Source organism: Buteo buteo, chromosome 6, assembly GCF_964188355.1.
Source record: "Buteo buteo chromosome 6, bButBut1.hap1.1, whole genome shotgun sequence".
Taxonomy (NCBI): domain Eukaryota; kingdom Metazoa; phylum Chordata; class Aves; order Accipitriformes; family Accipitridae; genus Buteo; species Buteo buteo.
In genome coordinates, this window is record NC_134176.1 from 5,797,879 (window position 1) to 5,823,129 (window position 25,251).

The following is a 25,251-nucleotide window of genomic DNA, read 5'->3' on the forward strand; positions in this document are numbered from 1 at the left end:
TTATGTATGCGAACACCTTTGCACAGCAGATAGAAGTTGTCTAAAAGCAAATCGGCAGAGCAACTGCAGGACGCATAAAGCCAACATGAATAGAGATAATATGCATTAATCTTTCTGAACAGAGTCTTGAGAAAGAATAAATAAATCTAAAAGGATACAGAGACCCATTTCATTCTCAGAATTTATTTCCATCAGTGATTACTTAGTAAAAGCCTTATGATTCACTCACTTTCAAAAAGCTATTTTACTCTTTTCCTATGTTACTTCAGAACTCAGCAATCCGTAAATGGAAGCCTGTAACCCCATAGTCTCTTTTCTTCCTAATTAAAGAATCCTGTTAGGACACGTAGAACAGTTGGTGGATTTTCCTTTTAAGTCCAGACCTGTCACTTCCTTGAAAAATAACTGTAGCAAATAAAAACGAGGAAGACTTAAAACAGCCCTGCAAGGCTTTCATGGGAGAAAAGGAAAACCCACTATTTCTCTGCATTTTGAGGGGCCATGTGTGCATGTTAATAGAATCCTCACGTCTAAAGGCATCGTTTGTTGCTGCGGTATCTAGTAGCGTGTTCTTAAAACAGAGATTATTTAATGCAGAACAGCAGCGGAGATCGCTTGAGACTGCTTCTCTCAGCGTTGCCAAGTTTCTACTGTTATCAGTTGCACAACGCAGTCCAAGGCCTGCCTTTGCCTATCCAGGCGAGGAACAACGTCCCTCACGCTGCCTTTGAAGGAAGAGGAACAACTCCTGCGCTCTTTTCTCATCTGCAACAGAGCGTCACCAAAACGCTGCTGGCTCCCGTCCCTAGACTAAACAGCGTGGCAGCGTCCTCGTGGGCAGCGCCCGTGCCCGCTCAGGTTTGGGCTGATCAAATAAAGAAAGCGCAGACGCTAACGTGAGCCTCGCCCGGGGCGTGAGCGAGGGCAGGGCAGGCAGCCAAGGGAGACGTTCGAGGGCAACGGCGCCGTTGCCGGAGCATTCAGAGGCGCAGCTGGCGAAACCTGCGTCCGCCGACCCCGGCGCCCAGGCAGAGCCCCAGCACCGGGCCACCGGCCTAGGCCGAGAGGGCCCCAAGGCCCGAGCCTGACCCCAGGGCCGGCCTCACCCGGGCAGGCCGCGACCCCCACAGCAGCCCCGGGAGCGGCTGCCCCGACCCTCCTGGGCCTGTCAGCGGGGACGACGTGCCCGCCGGGCCGCAGGACCCCGTGAGGAAAAGACGCCGGGCTCCGGGCGGCGGGGCCGGGCCGTCAACGGGAGGGCGGCCGGGTCCCGCCAAGCGTCCATGTCCCGCCCGGCTCCGTGGCGACGTCTCCCCGCCCCGCCGTCGCTAGGCGCCGCCGCCAAGGGAGGAAGTGTCGTAAGGGCTGACAGGAAACTTGGCGGCGGGTTACGGCAGCGGCGGCCGCGCTTGGCGGCCGCTGGATGAGCGGAGAGTGGGAGCCGCGGCGCTGAGGAGACGCGGGGGTGAGTGGCCGCGGCGGCGGGCGGGGAGGCCGCGGCGGCGGCGGGCGGCCGCCCGGGGCCCGCAAAGGACCGGGGAAGGGCCCCGGCGGCGGCGGTGGGGGGAACGGGACGGCAGGAAGAGGCGGCGGCGGGGCGGCGAGGCGGGGCCCGGGCACCGTCCCTGCCTTTGTTCGCGCCCCCCCCCACACACACACGCACCCCCCCGCCCCCGACCGCGGCCCGTGAGGCCGCCACCTCCTCCCCGTCCCCGTCTCGTCTGACGCCCTCCTCCTCGGTGAGTTTGTGTCGGTCTCTCCCGTAGGATATGGCCGAGGTACCGCCGGGGCCTAGCAGCGTCCTCTCCCCGCAGGGGGACACGCTCTCCCCCTTCCCCGGAGGAGGAGGAGGAGGGGGGCTTGCTTCCTCCTCCTCCTCCTCTTCCACCTCCTCTGCTGCCGCCGCCGCCGCCTGCACCGGGGCCCAGGACGAGGAAGCCGAAGAGGAGGAGGAAGAGGAGGGACCCGCGGGCGGACGGGAGCGGCAGCAGCGAGGAGGAGGAGGAGGCAGCGACGGCGGCAAGGGGGGGCCGCAGCAGCACCGCCACCACCACCACCATCCCCCGCACCACAACCACCAGCTCAACGGCCTCATCAGCCCCGAGCTGCGGCACCTGCGGGCCTCCCTCAAGAGCAAGATCCTCAGCTCGGAGGCAGGGGCAGCCCCCGAGGGGCTGGAGAACAAGCGAGCCAGCAAAACAATGGGCTCCGGACAGCAGCAGCAGTCATCGCCCCCGACCACAGCACCGTGCTCATCCCCCCTTACCAACCACCTCCCTTCCCAGGGAAGGACTGCACCCTCTCCTCCTCCTTCTCCCCCAGCAGCAGCAGCAGCAAGAGAGGACAGGAGCCAGCCTGCTGCCACAACTACGACTGCTGCTAAGACTGCAGGCCGCAATGGACTGGCAGGAGAGACTGGCTTGGAGGAGGAAGAGCAGGAGGAGGGGGATGAAGGAGGGGAGGAGGAGGAGTCCTTGCTGCTACTCTCCGGGTCCTTAGCAGCAGCTTGCAGTTTGAAAGGCTCGGGAACGGACTCTCAGCCCGAGGAGGACATAACGATACGATACGTCCGATATGAGTCAGAGCTGCAGATGCCCGATATCATGAGACTGATCACCAAAGATCTGTCTGAACCCTACTCCATTTACACATATAGGTATTTTATCCACAACTGGCCACAACTTTGCTTTTTGGTAAGTGCCAGAGGGGGCAGGGAGGGCAGGAATTGGGAGTGGTTTGGGGCTGGGGAGGAGAGGATTAAAGGGTTGATGGTTGTGGAAATACTTATAATAATCTTTTTGTGGATAAGGCCAAGATTTTTTGGAAGTACCTGTCTTCCTAATGAAGTCCCCTTGTGACCTGTGCATGTATAAGTAAAGCATATGCCTGAAGTTCCTACATTTGTTAATACATGTTTTAAGTGGTGGGGAGAGGGTCGGAGCACAGGGCTAGGATCCAGGAATTCAAGGCTTCTAATCTTGGTTTTGACATTGACTTTTGTGACCTTTGGTAGCTCATTTTATCATTCTGTCTCAGTTCCTAGGTTTGTATTTAAAAAAGAAAGTACCTAGTCCACTAGTGTCTTACATGTGCTTAGTAATTCTTGCACAATGGTTTTAAAACAGAATTCAGCATGGCTAGCATATAAATGTTAGGTGATACATGGAGAGACACTGTGAAAGGTTTTGTAGACTTTTTATCTGTGAGCTTGCTTTGAAAAAGACAAGTACAACTGTTTTGCTTCTTACAGGTGTGATAGTGTGTGCAGCATGTGGAAATTCTTGTGCTGCTTAGATTGTCTTGCTGTACTAACGATGTGTTTAGTTTTATATGCTTCCTACAGCACTATTGAAAAGACTGATTTAGCTGTCACCCTGTCTTTCTAAATCTTTAGCACTTATGGAAGAACTTGTGTCTCAGTTGGAAAGCATGCTTTTAGGATGATAATTTGTCCACAGGTACATGAAACTGAGTATAAGTTGGCCTGAGGAGTATATGTGTATAGTGGGAGCTTAGCTGTGTTTGATTTACTCATAGGAAAACTTACATCTGCAAAACAGAACATTGATGGGAGTGTATGGCACTTCCTTGCTAAGGTAAATGATGGATTCTTCTCTCTTGATGTTTTAATCAAGGCTGGACACCTCTCTGAAAGGTATGATTTAGCCAGAGCCAAGGCACCCTTCAATTCTAGAGTATCTCTGTAAAATTTTAATAGGATATGAGTACAGGAGGTGAGGCTAATGAAATCCATCTGGCCTTAAACTTCCTGAATGTTCTTGGTTTAGGGTCTGGTATAATTTATAGTGGGATTTATATGATTTATAGGAGGATTTTCAGAACTGTGCCTCTTAAAACCCTGAAGAGGGAATACAGTAGGATTATAGGAAGTTGAGCAAAGCATTACCGTCTGGAACAAAATAGAGATATGAAAATATTTGAAAATGTTTGAAATGGCAAAGTCATGTTTGCCATTATAAGGGTGCTGATCAGAGCAGAATGGTGTTTTTCAAGCACTGAGCTATGTGTATGACTGATTTACCTCATACTGAAAATAAATGCTTGTGAACTAGAAATGTCCATACTTTAAGCACCAAGTGTATCGCTGGTAATGCCAAGGTAATGTTGGATACTATTAGATCACGATGCATTTGTTTAGACTTTAAATCTTTATTTTTTTGTTGGGGAGTAACTTGAGAATTTTGTTACAAAAAGAGCAATGGCAAGTTGTTTGACAGAGCACTAAAATGGGTGATTTTTGATAAGTGCATTCAAAGAATAAGATACCCCTCAAGGAAAAGAAAGTGTCTTAAGCTTATTTTGTAGTGACAGTTTTTGGGGTTTTTTTGGTAGCCTTGAAGAATCAACAAACCTTTACTTGAATTCTGTGTATTTGCCTTTTTTTGAAGGGTGGAACAATGTGAAGTACATAAAACTGCAGAGAAGAATATATGGCTATGAAAGTTTAAAGCTAGCAAGTTGTTATCTACTTAATGATTTGAAGGTCTTGCAGTATGTTGAGTCAAATTTGATGGGGTTTTTTTGTGACTGGTTTTAGTATTTTTAAGGTTTGTTTTTTAGAGGTTGTCTTGAAGACTTTCTGTTCTATAAAATTTAATTTGTTCCTGCGGTTAGTGGATTACTGAACTACTTCTATGTATTAAGTCTCTTTAAAATACTTATCTTCAGTCAGGGAGTGCATATTGCAATTAGCAAGAACAGTGCCAGGATGGTGAACAGAGGCATAGCGCCTGATCTCACAGAATCATTTGTCTTTAATGCCTTATGGCCGCACACCCTTTTGGTTTCAGGTTTTGTTTTGGTTTTGACTGGTCTTGGGGAGAGGGATTAGACTGCCATTTGATTGTATTTGAAAAAAATATCTGTAGGGGTTTGATCAATTCCTTTACTGAACTTCACCATCACCGTTTTTAAAATCTTACAATGCATACTCACCTGTCTTCATTGCACTGTCATAGGCTCCCTTCCCTTTCTCAACATGTGAGGGGAAAGTACTAACACCATTTCAATTGAAGATGGTATGTGTATTTTCCATGAATCATCAGCAGTTGTCCCTTGCTGGTATTTATTCAGTAAACCATCTTAAACACCATAATTTTGCTACCTAGCATTTTGGATACCTGACAATGCAGAACTGTTTTCTGGGGGCATTATTAACATTATTCCTGATTATGATTATCTCATGGGTTTGAAACTTGCCAAGTTTTGGCTTGGCCTTCCCAAGGTGCACCATTGCTCTAATGGCTAGTGCAACCAGAAGGGCTGCTTGCTTTTCCTTTCTGTTCAACTACCTCTTCCTGGGTTGTGCCAACCCTTGTGTTTCTCTGATTTGGGAAGCTAAGATAGCCCTCCCACCACCACCATATATTTATAAGTGTGTGCGTATGTATATATTTTAGGGTCAGGTTTCTATTGGTTTAGAGCTCCAAATACATTCATAGTAGGATGTCACAGGCACTGGTGTTGGTGCAAGAGAAGAGCTGGAGGGAAGGTATAGGACCAATCCTAATTAGTTACTAGCATGGTTTTGCTGTATCAAACCATTTCCTAACTGTATGCTCAAAAAAGTGGTTCATATTCCACTTTAAAAGGACCCGGAGATACTAGGAATCTTCAAAACATGTTCATTTTAATGTCAAATTCATCCGTGTAACTGTCTTCCTGACTTTAGGGGTAACAGATTGGGAATACTTGATGATCAGTTCTGATGTGTTACACTGCAGTGTTATGTGACTGAGCTGTTGCAAGGTAATAACCTTTTCCTCCATAAACTGCAACTGTCTGCCTAAACTCAGGTTTTGCCTGTCTTTGGAAGAGCAGGTTTGCACTGTGTGCAGGGTGTGGATGCCCTGTGAATGCCTGGTTTTCACTTATTCCCAGGAGCTCTGTCAGCCCAGTTTCTCTTCAAATGACCTATGATAACCACTCTGTCAAAAAATAACAGAGGAAAGGGGTATCTTTTGTTTCACGTGAAGCATTTTTAAGCATTGCTACAGCTTTGTCCCCATATGGATTGTAAATGCATTTTCAAAGTTGTAGCTTCCTTTTAAAGTGTTTTTGCAGCTTCTAGTCTCAGCAGTGTTAAAGTTCTAAAACTTTCATTTAGAACTGATACATTAAGTATTTCAGAAAATTGTTTTCAAAATACTTTAGCATGGGAGAGGTGAGCTTAGGAAACCTTTCTGTGTGCCAAAGTTGGGATAAGACAGGATGTAATAAAAGCAGAGTTCTGGCTGAGTGTTGTAACCTCTCCTGTAATTCACAATACTGCACCACTCAGCTGCCTTTTAAGAAAAATCTGGAAAAATCTGTGCTTTTATGGGGTTCTTAACTTTGCCACCAGCTATAGCAGCATTTACAATTTAAACTTTCACAAGTTTAAAAATAACCTATTAATTCCATGTAAGTGGTTTTAAATGTGTTGTAAATCCTAAATGACTGCAGTTAAGATCTTGTTTTATACTAATACTTTGCCTTTTTTTCTTTTTTTTCTAATTGTATTTTATTCAAGAGTCTAAGTGTACTTCATGTTGAAATTAAGACTTGTAAGACATCATCCCTGTTTTTCAGTTGCGGAAACTTGGGGCATAAAAGAACCAGAAAAGTTAGGAAACTGTCTGGGAAGTCTTCCTAGCTTCATGGCAAGACGTAAGAAGAAATTCTGTAACATCCATTCCCAATTTGCAAACTCTCTCTGTATTCTGATTTCCTCTTAGGGAGTGATCATGGTTTCAGATATGGGCTTGCTGTGCTACTTCTCACTGTTAGTGGCTTTGTGAAAACTTCAGTCATTGCAGCATCTGAGTATTTAACAACAGCTAGTGTAGTTATTCTGGCAATGCCCTTGCACAGGAGGGAATTACTCATGTCCAGTTTCATAGAGTGGGAACAGAGTGACTTAGTGATTTGCCTGGTGTTGTAAAGAGCTCTGACTGAACTGCCAGACTTTAGGTTAAAACCATTAGCCTAAATGTATCCTCTAATGGCATTCAGTAACATGATCGCTAAATGTAAGCCAAAAGATTCATACAGAGCTGTTTCTGTGATACTTTGGGATAGATTTTGGTGCATGTGTGAAAGGGAAGCTGTATTGCAGTAGCACAGGTTCTACTGCATTTGAATCACAAAATATTCCTCTTTTGGGGGCTAGCTGGTTGTTTTAATCTTCTTTAAATGGGAACAAATGTCACAGGATCTGGGTATTAAACGCGTACTCAGACTGTGGCTGACAGATTTAATGCCATCTTCACTAATGAAATTAATGCCAATTGTTTAATTTTGTGAAAAGTAATGTTCTTGCTGATTGACAGACGTTTCTGTGCTCACTCTTCTAGTAATACATGGTTGCAGTACAAAGATACTAAAATCTAGTTTGTTTTAAACATTTAAACTTATTCATAAGAACAAAGTTGATGCAAATATTGGATTTGAATTCATGTATGTTAATCCTGCTAATGACTTAGATTGAAGTAAATCTTATAGTACTCTGTGGGGTTATAATATATAATAGTAACTTGGGCTGAATTCTGTTTGTAGAAACTTGTATGTTTAGAAGTACTCTCATATACCTGAAAAGAAAATTTGGCCCATGATTGTCTTTTCGTAAATGGTGTTGTATGGGAACGACTTTTTCTGTCTCCTCCCCACTGTCCCTATTTCAGCCTGGCTTTTTTTATTTACACAGTTTAACCTTCTCCAGGGATTTAAATTACAAAGTTTTACATCACATTTTAGGTTCATTTCCAGCTTTAGATGACGTTGGAGAGAAGGAGAAAGGAGAGGCAAGGCAAGAAAAAAAAATCAAATTGAGGGGGAAATGCAGCACTCCCTCTGTAAGTGGAACAACAGTAGATTAACTGGCAGTCTTACCTGCCTAAAGACAGAGAAATAGATTTAAGTGTTTGGGGAACTGCTAATAAAGTCATACTTTATTCAGCTCTCTGGCAACAGTGGTAAAACCAGTGGGTATTCGCTGCTTTGATCACTGAAACAAAATTCTTTGCTGTTCATTTAGCATTTTAAATATATGATTCATGAACATAGCTTTTCTGAAAAGTGCCCTAAAGAAGGAAAAACACAGATATGCAATGTCTAGAATATCACTACTCTTGAAGTGTGTAAAAGATGTATCTTAAAAAATTCTCCACATGATGGTTACAATCAACAATTTGCACGTGTTCACTTCAGGGCAAAGCATAACTATAACATGCTAGTTAGTGGTGTGCCTTTTTTTTTTTTTTTTTTTTTTAAAGTGAGGTATAAGATTACATCTAGGTACTCTGCATAATTATAGCAATGTTATGAACAGTCTGTCTGATGATACTCTTTATTTAACTCCCTGGTTTTCTCAGGTCTGAGCTGAGATACAAAACTTGCCTTGAGCTGACACTTTGCATAGACAGTTTTAGTATAAGTACAACTTTTCTTTTCTGTGGAATAAACTGTATTTTAGAACAAATGAAAGACTGCTTAGAGGCTGTGTATTTCAGTCCATTTAGATCATGCTACAGTTTTTGTTTGCTGTTTTAAAACCCACTTGTTCAGATTGTTCAGGGTTGTTCTTGGATACTGCTAAAAAATGTGTTTTCCTGCCAAATAAAAACTTAGCAATAATTGTATTTGCCTGATGAGCTTAAACTATATTAGAAATGGCGTTAGGATCATGCTGTATCATAGAGCTTTGGAACTCCAGCTCGTACATTTTGGGCTGCTTCATTTCACCTTTGATACAGCTCCTGCTTGACAGCTAACTTGGTTAATAACCCGCCATCCAGGCAGAGATGCTAGAAGACATTATTATTCTTGGGGTGAAAAAACTGTCCGTCTGTGCCTGCAATATGATCTGCATGAATATATCTTCTGTCCATACAGTCTTAGCCTATAAGCTGTATACAAAAAAGTTCAGGTGGTTGGAGGCTATGGAGTATATACCATAGACTTTGGAGAAGCGAGCACTGGGTTCACAGGTGGGCTGCACCGAGGCCTGGCAGTACCGGCTCCGGCAAGGCCTTTTCATTTGACGTGTCTTACTGTTGTAAATTTGGATTATCCAGAAGCGCTTGTGCCGGCACATGCTTGTGCCAATCATGTGCTGTAGTCCCGGTTTAGTTGCTACACTCGAGCCGAAGGCTAGTTCCCCCCTGCAGATACAGGTCTATCAAAGTCTGTGGATCCACTTATACACCCATACGTACAATTATGAGTTTCTCTTTTATCTCTGTCAATCTTTCCTGAATGAATAGTAATTCATTCTCCCCTTGGATGCTATCCTACTCTGCAGCATTATTCAGTTTTACTGCTGCAGGTTATAATGTCGTTAATCTCTCATGCTGCCTAATCCTTCAGTTAACTTGACTTAGTTTTTCTTACACTCTTTCTCTAATATATTTCATGGTAAAATTTTTGTGAACACAGTGGTTGTGCAAGTGGTTTGATAAGTGTTTGGGGAGGAGTTAGGTTCTTTTCTTTTTGGGTTTTTTTTTTTTCCTAATATTTCAGAATAACTACATCTCCTTGACCATGCTTTTTGTGACAATACCATTGGGATTAACTGTCAGTGCATAGCTCTTAACAAATGAAATCTCCGAACAGTTAAAATGTGTGAAATTAACTGTGTGCTTTTTTTTTTTTTGTTCTTTGGGTGTTATATGACTGAAAATGACAGTTGCTAAAGATTAAACACAGCAACATTTTTCTCTGATCCTTTGTGGCCTTGACATTAAAACCAGACAAAAATTAAGCGTGTTATCTACCACAGCCCTTGTACATGAAAATTCAGATCACTATAAAACAGGAATGGAGTTTTTTTCCCTCTTGGGCAGCCCATACGAAAGGGTGATTTATGCCTTAACGTGGTCTTTCCCCCCCCCCGCCCCTTTTCTATCACACATGTTCTTGCCTGTAGACTTCATGGAATAATAACATGGTTCTCTCCAGGACAGTTCATTGGTTGTTAATTGACTCATAACTTTGAATGTAATAAAGAAATAAGAGTCCTTTAATCTTATTTACACTTTTGGAGACGTTTTTAAAATTTATTTAGGGTTTTTTTTGTAGCTTTATGCAAACAAATTTTGTGTGGCTGTTTCACTTAAAATGAACTGGTTTACTACTTTTGGTAGCACTATAGATCACAAACTGAGAATGCATACGTGTATGTTTGTCTTTAAGGCCATGGTAGGTGAGGAGTGTGTAGGTGCCATCGTCTGCAAGCTGGATATGCACAAAAAGATGTTCCGCAGAGGTTATATAGCCATGTTAGCAGTGGATTCCAAATACAGAAGAAAAGGAATTGGTAAGAATAGCCTTTTTTGTTACTTCTTACTTAAATCCTATAGTTGGGATAACTGTAGCTGTCATAAAGATTTAAGCAGAACTGAATTTCTAGATGTGGTGGTTTGTCTGTCATCCCCGCCTTACTCAACCACACAAGCTCCCCAGTAGCTTTTTTTATTTTGTTAAAATAGCCTGAAATGCCCTATGAGATCTACATCAGGGATACGGTAAAGCTAAAAAGAAAGGCAGTCAGCAGCCCCTTACCTCTGCCTATTACAACTGTCAAATAGCAACAGTAGGAGTTGTTTTGCGTTTTTATATGTGCCCTCATCACTGTATTTCTGTGTTGTGTTCAGTCTATCTTTTTTCAGTGAACTTATCCCCTGGCTTTCCCCTATCAATTACGCATATATTGCCCATTGAGGAGAATGTATGTACCTCCTTGTATTAATAAGTGAAGAAAAATAGTTGTGTATTGCTACTTGAATGACTGCAATGGAGATCTGTTTTGTGGGAAGTTACATGACAAAAGAAATCACTCCTGGCAGGGAGTTTGCCCTCCATCAATCAGTTTTGCCCTGATGAGGGGATTTTCATTCTAACACCAGTTATTCCAGCTGGCTTAATTAAAAACCTGTTCTTATGGAACTTTATTTTTTTGTGTTGGTTATTGTGAAATTACATCTTGTAATATTTTTAACTTAAAACGTAGACATCAACTTTAAAGGCTAGAAATGAGCTTCACCACTCATTCACACTGAACAGCTCATACTTTTGTGATTAAAGACAGAAAATTACTTGCAATGGAAAAATTCGGCCATACATTGCAGAATGGTACCATTGTGTTTGTTCTCCTCTTCAAAAAGAAAAAAAAACTCCAAAAGACTATGTATTATCATGACTATTCAAGCATGTGTGGGGTTTTTTTTTTTTCTCCAGTGCAATTCAAAAGCCATTGTTGGTTTCTGTAGTGGAGCAGAGGGAAGAGGATACTGAGAAATCACTGTCTCCTTTCCTTTTAGCTGAGTCATGAAGGAACCTGCCATAATTTAATTGCAGGTGCTTGGATTCATAAGTAAATAAGAACTAATGCTGTTATTATAAAGGCCTCTGCAAGATTTTTTCCCTTGCTTTAGTCAGTTCATTATTTTAGAGTAATATAAATAGATTTTATATTTAAAGCCTTACTTACTTTAGCATTATGTATGTTGACTTTTTCCTACATTTGCCACCTTGCTATTTCTCAAAGTGTGCTGTTAATCTGAAGATTTGTTTTCTATGTAGTACAGTTTTGTCGTATGTTCAATGAAAATCTTAATTTATTAAAGTTTTGAGAATACTTTAAAACATTCTCTAGATTCCTTGGGGTTTTTTTTCCTTTTCCTTAGCCTTCTTATGGAAGTGAGATTTATGCAATTTCATTGAACAGCAGTTTTTTCCACTAATAACTTTGAAATCAACTTTCAATTTCACCCCAATTCTACAGACAGGTAGGGATATTACATTTGTAGAACTGTTGTGAAATAGATGAAAAATAATGATAAAGAATTAAATTAATGCTTGACTGAGGGGAAGGGATGGGCTTCAACCATATTATTAGATACTAGCAAATCCAAATGGGAGTGAGCCACAAGAAAAGTGGTTTCATAAGTTCTGTTACTAATAGAAGTATTTGTTTTAGTAAGAGGAAATTCCCTTGGAAGATGAATGTCCTTCAAGTACGTGCCAGCAGATTTTGACTTTAAATGCAACAAAAAGGAATGAATCACATCTTGGAAGGCTATATATAACACTAAGTTAAACATAGAAGCCTGTTTCTAATATCCTTGTGTTAGAAGAATCTTGCGCTCAAGCTGAGTCTCTGGATAACTTCACAGATTATTTTAATGTTCAAACTTGAGACTGCAACTTGACTGCAACTTCTTGTTTCTTTATTTCTTTCCTCCCTGCTTTCCCCAGGTGTCATGTCATGTAGGTAGCACACATGTTAGTCATATATAAACTAGCATCTTTTGCCTTGCAACTCTGACACTTACTGAAATCTATATTACAGGTACAAACTTGGTTAAGAAAGCTATTTATGCTATGGTTGAAGGAGATTGTGATGAGGTAAGATTTTATAATCAAAAACTTTCATAATGTAAATGGTTTGCATTCTCCTATATGTGGATTCATTTCACAGGTTTCTCTCCTACAGGACTTTTTTTTTTTAGGTGGGGAGTGGGTTGGTAAGAAGCTGTTCCTTTTATAATAAAAGGAAAAATAGCCTCAGAAAAACGTATGGCACAAATAGGAGAAGGATTTTCTAACTTTGTCATAAGGGCTCAAATTCAGTGTCTCAGGTTTTGTCTTGCTTTGTGAAGCTGCCTCAGCCTTCGGTTGCAGGCATGTTTTCCTCCAAGGACTAGTTTAAGGTGCTACTGACTAGTGTAACTTGCATGTTGTGTGTAATACTTCTGTACTTAAAGGATACACAGAGGTACTGGAGTAGTATGTGCTGTAGTATTGCAGAATGTGGTTTTATCACAGCAAGTCATCAGGCTATTCTGACAGTGCGTAGCTATGCTACGTAGCACTAACAGAACTCTAATGATCTAGCATGTCAGTGAAAACTTGGAAGGAAAGTGACTGAATCACTGTCAAACTTTCTCTGGCCTATGTGTTAGTAGTCTTTCCTTTTACCAGATTACAGTCCTTTTTTTTTTTTTTTTTTTTTAATATATATATATATATGAAGCAACTAACTATCTTTATGTGCTATGTTTAACTACTGAGGAACTCTCCCTACATCCCTTAATCTAGTTATCTGTCCCTTTAACTTTCATCTCCTTGGTACAATGCAATTGTTAGGTTGTTCCTGATAAGTGAGCACTGTGTTATTTCAGTGTATCATAGTTAATGATCCTTTGATCTCTCTGTTATCTTGTTTCAACTGCTCCCTCAATTGTCCTGCTGCGGTGTGGTGAAGTTTCTTATGCAAAACTACAATTTTTGTTGCAGGACTTCTGGCACATACTCTGTTTATTTTTCCACTTGTGTTATGCCTCTTGAAGCATCCCTGCATATGTTCTGACTTCATTCATTGTTTGAGATATTTGTCCTTCCCTTCAGATTCTTTCATGTCTCTGCTTACTGGTGTCTTTTTTTTTTTTTCTCTCTCTCTCTCTAATTTATGCTGTACTCTGGCAGTATACTGCAATCTGATAGTTCTGTAATTCTTCAAGTTCTTTGTTTTGGCTTGTTGCGTCTGTCATCGTATGTAATATGCTTTGCTCTAATCTGTTTTACTCCTTGATACATTGAACTAATCAAAAAAAGAGTTTTTTGTTTGTGGTTTTTTTTCCATGGCTTTCCACTATGGTCTTGAATTCATTTGCCATTGCTAGAGTATTCAAGATTAAAAAATAATTGAGGAATAGTATCACACTGTTCACATCGCAGTTGGAGAACTGAGATGCAAAGAAGTGAAGTGAATTGCCTACTGTTGTTAGAGTCAGCAGTAGAACTGGCTATTTCCACTCAAGCTACCAGAGTTGCGATAATTACCATATGATTTATGAGTGTATGTATACTACTTCTCATGTAACTTTATTTCTAAATTGGACTATCTAACAGGTATATGCATAATAATCTCTCCTATGTCTGTCTTTTTTTTTTCTACCACTGTTGTATCAGTCCAAGAGCCCTTCTTACTGTTTGTCTTCATAAAAATGAAGTAAATGTGATAAGGATTGCAGGCTAGTCTACAGTGAGACCTCATTAAGTCTTAGTCACAGATGTTCATCTATGGTGCTGTATAAACGCTTTGTACTAAGCGCAGAGGGCATTTTTCAGAGAGTGTTGCTGTCCCTTTTTAATGGAGGGTGCTACAATTCAAGCTCCTTGAACTGTGTGCTGGGCGGGTGCAGGCATGTTTCAGTTCCAGTTTGGAAACTGTGTAACCGTGTTTGTGGGATGATGACTCTGAACTAATTATGCCCTGCTTCTTGGTGGCTTTTGCATCAGCTGAGTCTTGTGCTGGCAAAGAATTTTGAAATGGGAGCTCATTATGCCCGGGCAGCATGGAGAGCAAGCAGAGTTTATTTCTGACTTTCTAGTTGGTCGGTAGAGGCATACCCACACTGATTTGATATATTTATGTTGTTCTTTTTCACATACAGGTCATCTACAACCAAATAGCCAATGTTTTCATGTTTTCTTCTTTTCTTTGCCACCAAGTGTAGGCTTCTTCCAGATATACATAGTACAAAATAATGATGTTGGTTACTTGTACCACATGGTGGATCGCCAAGTTTTCAGTCATGACCAGAAACTGAAAAATCCAACCAGCCACCAATTAAAAGCTCTGTCTGACAGAGCCAAGACGCTTGCCCTCATCAGTTTTTGCAATAGTTGTTGGGAGAATGGTTTCTGGCTGTCTAATTGATGCCTAGAGCTGATAAAAAATGTAGTAGTACATTACAGTAATTTGTCTTCGTGAGGTGTGTAAATAGTTTAATCATCTCAGCTGCTCTTAAGATATTTTTCTAGATCCCTTAATAAAATCAGAAGCATGATGAAAATAAAAAGATGTTTTTACTTGATATAAGATGAACTGCAATTAAAAAAAATGCTATTTTCTGAAACTTGCTTGGAATAGGATTAAAAACATGAATATGCAGCTGTGGGTGAAAATTTTCAAAAGCTGCTTGGAAACTCCTCCCTTCAATCTAATTATGGAATGGATGCAGTAAGTGTACTTGACTTTAATAACTTGTGGCATATAATCTGATAAATGTTTTGTTCAGTGTATTACTCTTCAAAGTACTGTAGATTGGACTTTTGAGGTATCGACATTGAGTCCTGAAAAATAAAGGATTTTTATACAACACCATAGATGAAAATCTTGAAAAATCACTACTGATGTGCTGGCATTTCAAAGTATGCTGCAATATTTTAATGCTTAAGGAAACTTTTTTTTTCCTATAAACTAATTTTGTGGGAATAGACTAAGCCAAGCCTATGGAACGAGTGATTTACAGTGCAAGTTTCTGTGGTCAGCCAGCTGCCTAAGAGGTAGTTTATGCTATATGCAATGCTTCAAAGCTGAGAGGCAATATCCTTCTAGCCAGGGGTTGTTTCCTGGCTTGAGGAAGCTGTGGGGTGAGTAAGTGAAGAAGTGAATTGGCTGGAATGGAATCTGTGTGGAGGGGAGGAGCTGGCCATGGAGCTGGCCATGGCCTACATTAGAATAGAAACGAGGGAAGTGATCTGATGTTGGGGGTGGGTGGTTGAACTAGAAATAACCTTCAAGCCTGAAGAAAGTACTCAACAGCATGCTTTGAGCTGGAGTGTCTGGATATAACATTACAAAACTTGAGATATTGTGGTTTTGGTTTTTTTTAACCTTGGTGACTTTCTCAGACATTTGATGTTAATGAATTCTAATATTTGGGGTAGTAAACTGAAGGTTTTCGAGATTATAATGGCCTGAGTGTCCAAAGTTTCCAATAGTTCACAATGATTTAGAATAACTTTATGGGCTGGTTGCATAGAAGATGTGAACTATGGAAATAAATGAGGTGAAGGTGAATAGTTTTGCTCCCATCTGCAAAGTTTTGAATAGATTTTTCTTCCAGAGTAAAAAAGGAAAGCATGTGCTAACTCCAGCAAGTTGGGTGTCTGGTTGTTTTTTGAAGATTTGCTTAGTTTTTACTGACAAGCAATTTTCAAAAATTATACTGCTTAAGACCTTCACATGGAACTGTTACATCCCTTAATCACAATTAGGAGGAGTTGTTCATTCATACGTAGGTTTTCCATCCGTAACAAATGACTGTAAGTAATCTGCATATGATTCATTCACTTTGTATTACTGAAATAATGTACCATGTAACTGGTAACTAATCAAAATAAGGCTCTAGTAAGTGGGACTTTTAAAAGCTTTTTTAAGCAAAATGTAGAATGTAAAAAGGAGTTGCAACTTCTCATGAGAATTTCCATTGAAACTTTAGGGTGATTTATAGTGGGTTTTTTTGACCACACCAGTAGGTGTGTCATTTTAATTCAGTACCCCACTTGTAAAAATTAAATGTATGTTTTTAACCATTTCAAATAGGATTATATAAACTACTGACATCTTAGCTTTTTATTAATCTACAAATCATCTAAGGTATTAAGTGTTATATTTTGGGTGGTAATTTTCTTTAAAAGTTAAGGCAGTTAAACTGATTAAGGACACTGGAGAAGCACCCATAACTTGAGTCTGATGATACACCAGACTTAGAAGTAAGAATAGCAACTTCTTCTGTGAGTGCCGAGAGAGTACGTTCTTCATTTGCTTATTTGATCTGGCTGTATTCATTCTATGACTTGGTTTTTAAACTTGATTAATTTACAGTTTGAACTGAAGAAGCAAGAAAGGTTGACCTGTCTATTTTTCTTCAGTTTATGAAAACATAATAACAAGAAACATTGCACTCTCACTACAGAAGATTTCTTGCTTCTAAACCCAGTTAAAATTAGACAGTTGAGATAAAATGTTAGGCTTATGCAATTTAAGACATAAGAGAAAGTAACAGCCTTCAGAAAGTTGCAACTTGTTCAGAAAATGCTGTTAAATCCAATCAGACCTTTGCTGGTCTCCAGGGGAGGATGTGGTTGTGTTATTAGAGGATTTAACAGGCATATGTGTACAACAAAATAGACCCTGTGAGACAAGAAATAAACGTAAAGATTGAAGGTTTGGAGCTTGATTGAAAATCTGACACAGGAAGAGATGAATCCCTCACAAAATGAAGCTAATGGAATTTGGATAAAATATGACTGTGTTTCCCTTTTAGATAATACAAACATGTCTTTAGCCCTTTGAGGTCAACGTAATATGTTAAGATCAGGGAATTATTTTTCGTTCCTTAGAAATGCCAGAGAAAATCTCTTGCATTTGCTTTCCAGATGAGCATTCACCCAGGTAGTGGGATTCCAGCAAACCTGATTTTCAACGTTTAACCACTCCCTTAAATTCAATGATCTGCAGTGTTGGAAGTCTTTTAGCATTGCAAGGTGTTCGAGCTTGCAGTTGAATACAGACTTGTTATATCACTCTGCCAGGTTACTGAACTTTTATGAGACTGAATGCCATTTGTAGCTAAGAGTTCAAATAATAGTCTCCTGCACTGTGGATTTACGTGGGTCAGATTTCCTCTTTGGCGTAATGCTTTGTTTTAATTTGAATTAAGAAGTTGTACAATGCACATAATTGCGTAGAAAATAGCACTCTTCAGGAAAAGTTATTGCACTTCCATAATTTGTTACAAAGTAATAGTTATCCATTTTAATGGATTAAGGATGCTAAGAGTACTCGATCAAGTCACAAGACTTGATAGTAGTAGTCTGTGAAGTGCCAGCTAGAGAAATTCAATCTCTTAATTCATGCCATAAGACTAAGAATTGAATTAGGTTGTCTTAAGTGTGCAGGTACAACAGACTGTCCTGCTGTAATTTAATAACTCTGACTGTTAATATTTTAATGCATGACTCTTAGTTCCTTTTCGGAAGACGAACTACTTCTAAGTCTTATGTCGTTCATTGGGTTGTTAGCCCGGGTTTACTATTCTTTCAACATTATTACACTGAGAAGTGCAGAGGGAATTATCCATTGGAATGTGGTTAGAGTGGCTTGAAACTTGAGTAATGGTCAAATATATACATTAAATGGATTTTTAAATCTTATTGAAGGTGACCAGTCTAACTGCTGGCTGCTTCCCTCTTTTACATTGGCTTAGCCACTCCTCAGACTGCAGAAAACAAACCTGATGGAGAGAAAAAGGGAAGATTTTTTTTACGAGGTTGCTTCTTGAAGCAGCTCAGCAACAAGCCTAGTGAGCTGGCAGAAGAGGTGAGGGGGAATGGAAATGTGTGCCTGAAGACAGGGGGGCCACAGAGTCCTTAAAGTAGATTGATTTAAACTGCTGTACAAATACAGGCTAATATTTTGTTCCTGGTTTTCAGGAGAGGGGGGAATGTTAACCAGTTTTCCTGCTTTTTATTGGAAGAGAAGAGAGTCCTGGGTTTTGAGGTGGGGTAGATGACTCTTTTGGGACTTGGGGAGTTTTATATATGTAGTTCTAACTACACAGAGTGGGTATCAAATGCTGGTTTAGAAATAGCCACTAGTGGACTTAACACCAGCAGTGATCACTGGTTTGCTGCAGAAATTGCTTAGGTTGTATTTTCATTGTATGGTCTTTCTACAGTGTCCATCAGCTCTTGTTTAATATGTGAATGTACATTGTCATGGGACTGTATGTAGTCTAGTCAGCTTATTAGTTCAGCCTGTGTTCTTGCGCAACCATGATCTGTCCTTAATAGCAGAATCCTTAAATAATTGAGTTGGACAACAGTAGAGAGGCAGAACAAGTTTTTATTATTTGGAGTGGGTGCACGGCTTACCAGTTATGGCAAAGCTCTGTTCAGTGCGTTTGGAGAAAAGAGAGGAGAACAATTCAGAGGGACATTCTTCAGCAGTTTTGTAATTAACTTCTTGTTAACTCCAGTGTAGTTATTTGCCTGTACTTGAGACTTCTGGGACAATTTTGAGTCTTTGCTTAATTTGGACTACTCTTATACTTGGGTTTGGTCTAAGCTATTTATGACAGGACTTATAAACACGGGGCAGGGGGGGGTGTGGTGGAAAAAGCTGCTCTTTATTCCTGGTGTGCACTCTGATTTGAGGTTGGGATACTTGTGTTGAGCACAAATATTCATTGTAAACATTGGGTCTGACAGCTAGTTGTAGAATGCTGAAGCCTGTATCTAGGTCTAAATCTATTGAATTAGAGGTCAAAGATATTAAATGACTAAAGAAAAGCTCACGTGCCAAGTTCTTGTGACATGCGAAAGTTCAGTTGCTCATTCAAAATTCAAAGTATGTTTTGGACCCTGACCTGTTTGGTAGGTTGGGGTTGGTTGGTTTGTTTGGGGTTGTGGGTTTTGGGGGTTTTTTGGGGGGGGGGGGGGAGTGTTGGGGAGGGGTTGTTTTGGTTTTTGTTTGTTTGATTTTTACCCTAACTATTAAGTAATGAGTTGAAATACTATTTACAGCAAAGAACTAAAATCTTGAAGTGAATGAAACTTATTTACCATTATGATTGTTGGTTAACTGCTATTTTTTTTTTAAATGTTGTAATGGAGATGGGTTGTTTAAATAAGTCGGGACAAGAAAAAATTAATTCCACTCATTGCTAATAAGTGTACCTTTAAATAAAAGCTTTGAAATTGTTTCAGTAGTCATGTAACTGCAACTGCTTTCTAATATGATATGTTTTTTTTCTTTTTTTTTCTTAAAGGTTGTATTGGAAACAGAAATCACAAATAAGTCTGCTTTGAAACTTTATGAAAACCTTGGTTTTGTGCGAGACAAGAGGCTGTTCAGATACTATTTAAATGGAGTTGATGCACTGCGTCTTAAACTATGGCTGCGTTAAAAGATACCATCACATCAAGCAACTGACGTCCCAACAGCGCAGAGTTGTCCTTTGCATGCAATGCAATTTGTACAAAATTGCTTTGCAGGTGGACTTAGTAATTTCCATGCAGCTCTTAATCTGTCAGTGTCTCATTGAGTGTCGCACATATTTGTTGCACTTTGGCATGGCGCATTTGTTCAGAATTAAAACCGATTGTTTCAAACTTCCGAGTTCTTTTGGTACCAGCAAGATGTGCCAGTTGATAGCCAAGATATGTTCATTCATTTGCAAGTCTACTGACTATTACATACACAGTGAACATTTTATCAAAGAACCTGTATGTGGAACGCGACTTTTGGTTCCAGAAAAAAGCCAATGTAGATTGTAAAATTCTATAAGTATACTAACATTTCATACAAAAATTGCCATAGTTTTCTGGAAAAAGGCTTCAATTTTAGGTTTTATTTTTCAATATTGAATTTTCCATTCTTAAATATTGGTACCTCAGTGATTAGTGAATGAAAAAAAATGTATTGTAGGGTGGGGTGTGTGTTACAATGAGTAACAGTAACAATTAAATTGCGTCTGCCAGTGCCTGTATAGATAAGTATATTTGTCTTCACCTCTAAGTTTGGAGTGCATGCTTTTATTCTTTTACTTTCTTCAATTGTCTTTGCAAGAAAATTTCTGCTTTTATTTAAATTCTGGATTTGATAATAAATTATTTCAGATTTTTATAATTTGGATACTTCTCCCAAATGAGGGTTTGGAAGGCCCTTCTTTTCTTATAGCAAGAAGTGTAAGCTATTTTGAAAACCTTGAGTAGCTGCTAAAAGAGAACCTGATGTCACCAGTAATTCTCTGCTGGTTTTGGATGCACTTTTTTCATTAAAAGAGTGAGGGACTTTTAAAAGAAGATATAGGAAATTAATGTAAATTGGTATGATTTTATTTAATCAAAATTATGGCTAGAAGCTCTGAAAAAACAGCTATTTTAAGATAGTTGAAACAATTTTTTTGCAGATTCAGATTGTTTTGCTTCAGTGTTCTAAAATGCTTCAATCTTTGGTTCTTGGTCTTGGAAATAAATTTCAAGGTGCATTGTATCCATTTTTAGCTGCTCTCATTTTCTCTAAACTTATATGAGCTAAATTATTGGGGGATTTTTTCCCTCCAGAATCAAAGCAGCGGGGAAGGGCTTCTTTCTTTCTTTCTCCCTCTTTCTCGCATTCACTCTTGCTCTGTTTTTCTCTATTTTTTTTTTCTCCTTTCTTTAATTGGGCTTACATAGGTTTTACCAATACCCATCAATTTTTTTCAGTAATTACAGTGTCTAGGCATTCTTGTTCAGTGTGATTATATAGCCCAGTTCTATGAATCAGTTGGGTTTTTTTCACTTTGGAAAAAAAAAGTATTAGTTGACTTGTGGAAGAACCTATGTAATCTGTGAAAAAAGGATGAACTCTCAGTGAATCTGCTCTTCTGTAGTTGAGCATACTCTTCAGATTTGCCTTACTACACTTTTTTTTTTTTTTTTTTTTTTAGGTTTGGTTTGAGTCATGGGTTTGGTTTTTTTTGTTTTCTAATTACTGTACATTTAAAAACAAAACCAACAAAACCCCTACCTCCAGTAACATTTGGAAAAGAGCCCTGTGCAGGAAAACTGGATTTAAAGGAAAGCCTTATTTTGCACAGACCAATCGCACATGGTGATGGGCATTTCTTACCATGTACAAATTATGAGTTGTATTTGAAAATAAAGATTTTTAATGGAAATTGGCCCTTCGGAGTTTTCTGCTTATAGACACCATTTGTACTTTTGAGGGGGTTTGTTCCCCTCAGTAAAGAAAACTCGTGTTTAAAATGGTGCCCAAGACAAAGCGTTACAAACTGGAGTCCGTTATTCACAGAACACGTTGGAGTTCAGCGTAAAGCCTGTATGTTGCCACTACTGCCTTGTGACATGATAAAACCTTTTGTTCACATTATCCCAATCCCTCAGGTTTGCCAGTTGTTCTGGGCAGCTTTTCAGGAGGTTTAATTCATTGTTAAGACTTAAATGCTGGTAATGTTAAATCAATCGAAAGAGATTTCTCTCAACCATGTTCCAGTGGTCCAGGACGTAGTGACTGCTCTGGCTTGCTTGAACTAAGGAGACGGATCAGGGAGGTTTCATACCTTGTTAACAGCTGCTGGACTTGTATCACAAATTGCAAACTATGCTATCTTGTGTGTCTGCTGATGTTTAAAAACTGAAAAGCCAGACAGGCAAGTTTTCTATTGGTTAATATTTAAGCCGTGGGTGTCTTCAGATTCAAAAGCCGACTCGGAAGTTAGTCGAAATCACTTTTTGTGAAGGCACTGCCAAAAACATCGCTTCTGAGCAAACTTCAAATACAATTCTGTTTGTTTATTGTAAGAAGTTAATTGTCGCCATGCACGTTTTGAAAATACTGCGCAAAATAGGTGCACGTTTCTTTTAAAAGAGCACATTGCCTGAAAGGTTCTGATATTGCTGCTGTGTAACACACAGTTCACTACAGAAGATACTGAAGCTGTATGTGTTGGTTCATATTAAACAGATTTGTTCTCTGTGTTGCTTGGGATTTGGATATCAAGTGGGAAGTTCCGAATTTGCGAAGAGATGAAAATAGGTTTTCAAAGAAATCTAGCAGTGAAAAGTTGGTTATTTCTCATGTCTGTTGCTAAAACACAGTCCTCTCCCCCTCACCTTTTTGCATTGACAAATCTAAGGAGTTGATCGCTTTTATATTTAAATTTGCCCAAACGTTGCTATTGGCTGACATGTCAGTATGGATGTTTGCATTATATTGTGTTTTTAAGAACTAATCAGGTTGATTACTTCAAGAAAAGTAGGCATAATCTAATTGGCGTTGCATAGTACGTCACAAACTATTTTTCAGGGCACTGCAAGACATTGCTAAAACTGAGTGCTATGTTAAAAAAATTTCAGGTCTTGTATAAACATTACAACCTATATTGGAGTTCAGGTATCAGGTGGGCATCTATGAAAATATCAAGTGTATCTCAAAATACTGGACTGCTGTTTTGAGTGGATTATATTCTTCTGTCCCTTTATCCTTTTTGATGAGAACAAAAACAGTGGGGTTATGAAATGTACAAGCTGTCTAAATACAATGCAGTCAAATAAATGGTTAAGTTGTTTATCTATTTCCTTTTGAATGGAAATGTTCTAATGATTGTTTTGCTTTGTCTACAAAATATGAATATATGCTTATTCTTGAGAGAGAAATGGTGGAAAAAATTTTACAAGAGACTTGTTTATCACCACTTGATTTTCATTTCCATGCCTGTGTTGCAAGCATCTTGAATAGCATTTCAGTGAACATCAGTGTCATAGCTGAACTAAAATGGATCCTTTTTTCATGTCTATTAAGTTATGACTAATGTAGTCATTCTGGACTTTCCTGGGTGATAAGGAGTGGGGTTTTTATTATTTTAGTTGTAATACGCAAGAGTTGAGAACTGCTCGCAGCCCTTGCAAAGCTGAGAACTCTCTCTCCTAAAAGCGTACGGGGGATCCTATGGCTTTTAAAAAATCCTTTGTGCTTTATTCCCTCTACAATTATGTTTAGGCTCCTAAAACTTTCTGAGAATTGGCCAGCAAGTGGTGTGCCTGTTTGGCTGTGTATTTGTAAGAGGTGTGCAGATGAGAGTTGTAGCCAACTTCTGCTGGAAATTGCTGGTTGCCTGACAGCAGCTCCAAGTCTTTTGTTCTTCCACCTTCTTTTCTGACTCCTTACAGCTAGCCTGGCTGATGACTAGAGTTCGTTATGAACTAAGGCTTCACAGGTGTTTTACCACTTCTTACACTTCTTTCTATTTGTCCTTGTAGTGGAAACTGTTGCAGGTAAATAGAAATTTCTTTCCAACCTCAGGAGCTGGATGCTGGGGGTTGCATGTAACTTTTTATCAGGTCATAAACCAGTGACAAACAGCCCTGCTGCTTATTTTACTCCTCCAATCCCTCCAAGTATTGAATTCTGTGCAAGATAAGGGTTAAAATATTTTTCTTTGTCTTGTACTGCAATGTATTTATAGCCCTAGTATATCTAGTTAGTATGCATGGGCTAAAATAGATTTGGAGAGGCCTAGCATTTCTTTTAATGTGAAATTATAAGAAGTATTTTCCTCACAGATAGTCCAGACTATGCAAGACTGGTTAGGTATTATTTTTAGGAATGAGCGTTTTATGTGTTGCCCACCAAATGCACACTTTAAAAATCTGTGATTTCTTTCACTATGCAGTGCAGAGGGATCCCAAGCTATGACTTGTACAGGGAAAAGAGAAATGTCTCTAGGACTGCAGAAAGTTTTTTGGTAAGGAAGCTGAGGCTTTTCTCCTTCCATTGCTATCTGACTCCCCGTGGGGAAGACAGGACTGTGACTACACTTTAGTCTTGATCATTGCTCTTCCTTGTTAGGCTCAAGGATAAGGTAGAAAAGAGTAAAATTCAAAAGAATTTTGCCATACTTGAGATTAGAGACTGGACTGGATGGACACTTGGTCTGAGCCAGAGTACCAGTGTAGGACAGCGATGCTACCGCAGGGTAGGGAACCGGCCAGCTCGCAGGGACTGCTTTCCATCTTTGCAGGCATTAGAGGCTGGAAAGGCTCTTGATTTGTAGACTTTGGATCTGGGGCTCTGGAGGACAAGCGGTGCTTTTGTTCAGTAATATTCCTTTGCCCTAACACAGTGCCAGGAAAGCTGCCCTGGGGATAAATGGAGTTTTCTGTTCGTTTTCCTACCGGGCCGGGGGTCTTTCCTTTTGCCCAGTCAGAGAAGAGTGCAATATCCTGTTACAACTAAGAAGCGCTTTCTGACCTTGGAGTTTTCTAAAATGTGCCTCGTTAAATGATGATCAGTTCTTGCACCTTGCTAGGATAGCGTTTGGTGCGAACCGTTGCTAAAATACAATTGTTTTCTTCCTTCCTTCACTGAACATCTGTTACCGTTTAGAAAACACAGCTAAAGAAAAGAAACATCCCCCTGTCTCACTGCCAGCAATCCCTATTGATCTTTCTTCAGCTACATAAGATAGGAAAAAGGTCAAATTCAATGTGTGATTTATGGTTTGCACAGTCCTCTGCCAAAGCTCGAGGGCAGGTCACTGCGTGATTTTGTCATATGTATTTGTATTACCTTTAGGCCTTAGGTTGATGATTCCTTGATTTTAGGTGATTGAGTAGGAAATGAGAGATCTTGGTTTTAAAAAACCCAAGAAGAAGCAATAATGTACTGAAAAGTTTTAGTAAGACTTTTTCAGAAATTTTAAGGTCACTGGGACACACACACACGTATGACCCCTCAGATTCAGATTTTGTTAAATCTCAGTATTTGACTTCCTTTTAAGCAGGGATGGAGAATGATTCCCTGAATTTTCAGCCATTGCCTTGCAGGTGGCTGGAACACGTAACCTGCAGGTGGGAGATGTGGATTTAAATTCCGCCTCTGCATCAGGAGTT

At 39.9% G+C, this 25,251-nt stretch overlaps 1 protein-coding gene across 4 annotated transcripts; it reads left to right on the top strand.

The window, feature by feature from the left end:
- Nucleotides 1-1,371: 1,371 nt before the first annotated feature.
- On the top strand, nt 1,372-22,946 carry NAA30 (N-alpha-acetyltransferase 30, NatC catalytic subunit). Of its 4 annotated transcripts, XM_075029546.1 has the most exons (5): nt 1,372-1,465; nt 1,767-2,693; nt 10,192-10,315; nt 12,350-12,405; nt 19,623-22,946. In XM_075029546.1, the coding sequence occupies exons 2-5, from the start codon at nt 1,770-1,772 to the stop codon at nt 19,758-19,760; spliced, it is 1,242 nt and encodes a 413-aa protein (XP_074885647.1). In that variant the 5' UTR covers nt 1,372-1,465; nt 1,767-1,769; the 3' UTR covers nt 19,761-22,946. The 4 variants fall into 4 exon arrangements, with proteins under 4 accessions (XP_074885647.1, XP_074885650.1, XP_074885651.1 ...); XM_075029549.1 differs by lacking the exons at nt 12,350-12,405; nt 19,623-22,946 and adding an exon at nt 11,685-12,333; XM_075029548.1 differs by lacking the exon at nt 1,372-1,465 and having other exon boundaries at nt 1,486-2,693.
- The last annotated feature ends 2,305 nt before the right edge of the window (nt 22,947-25,251 follow it).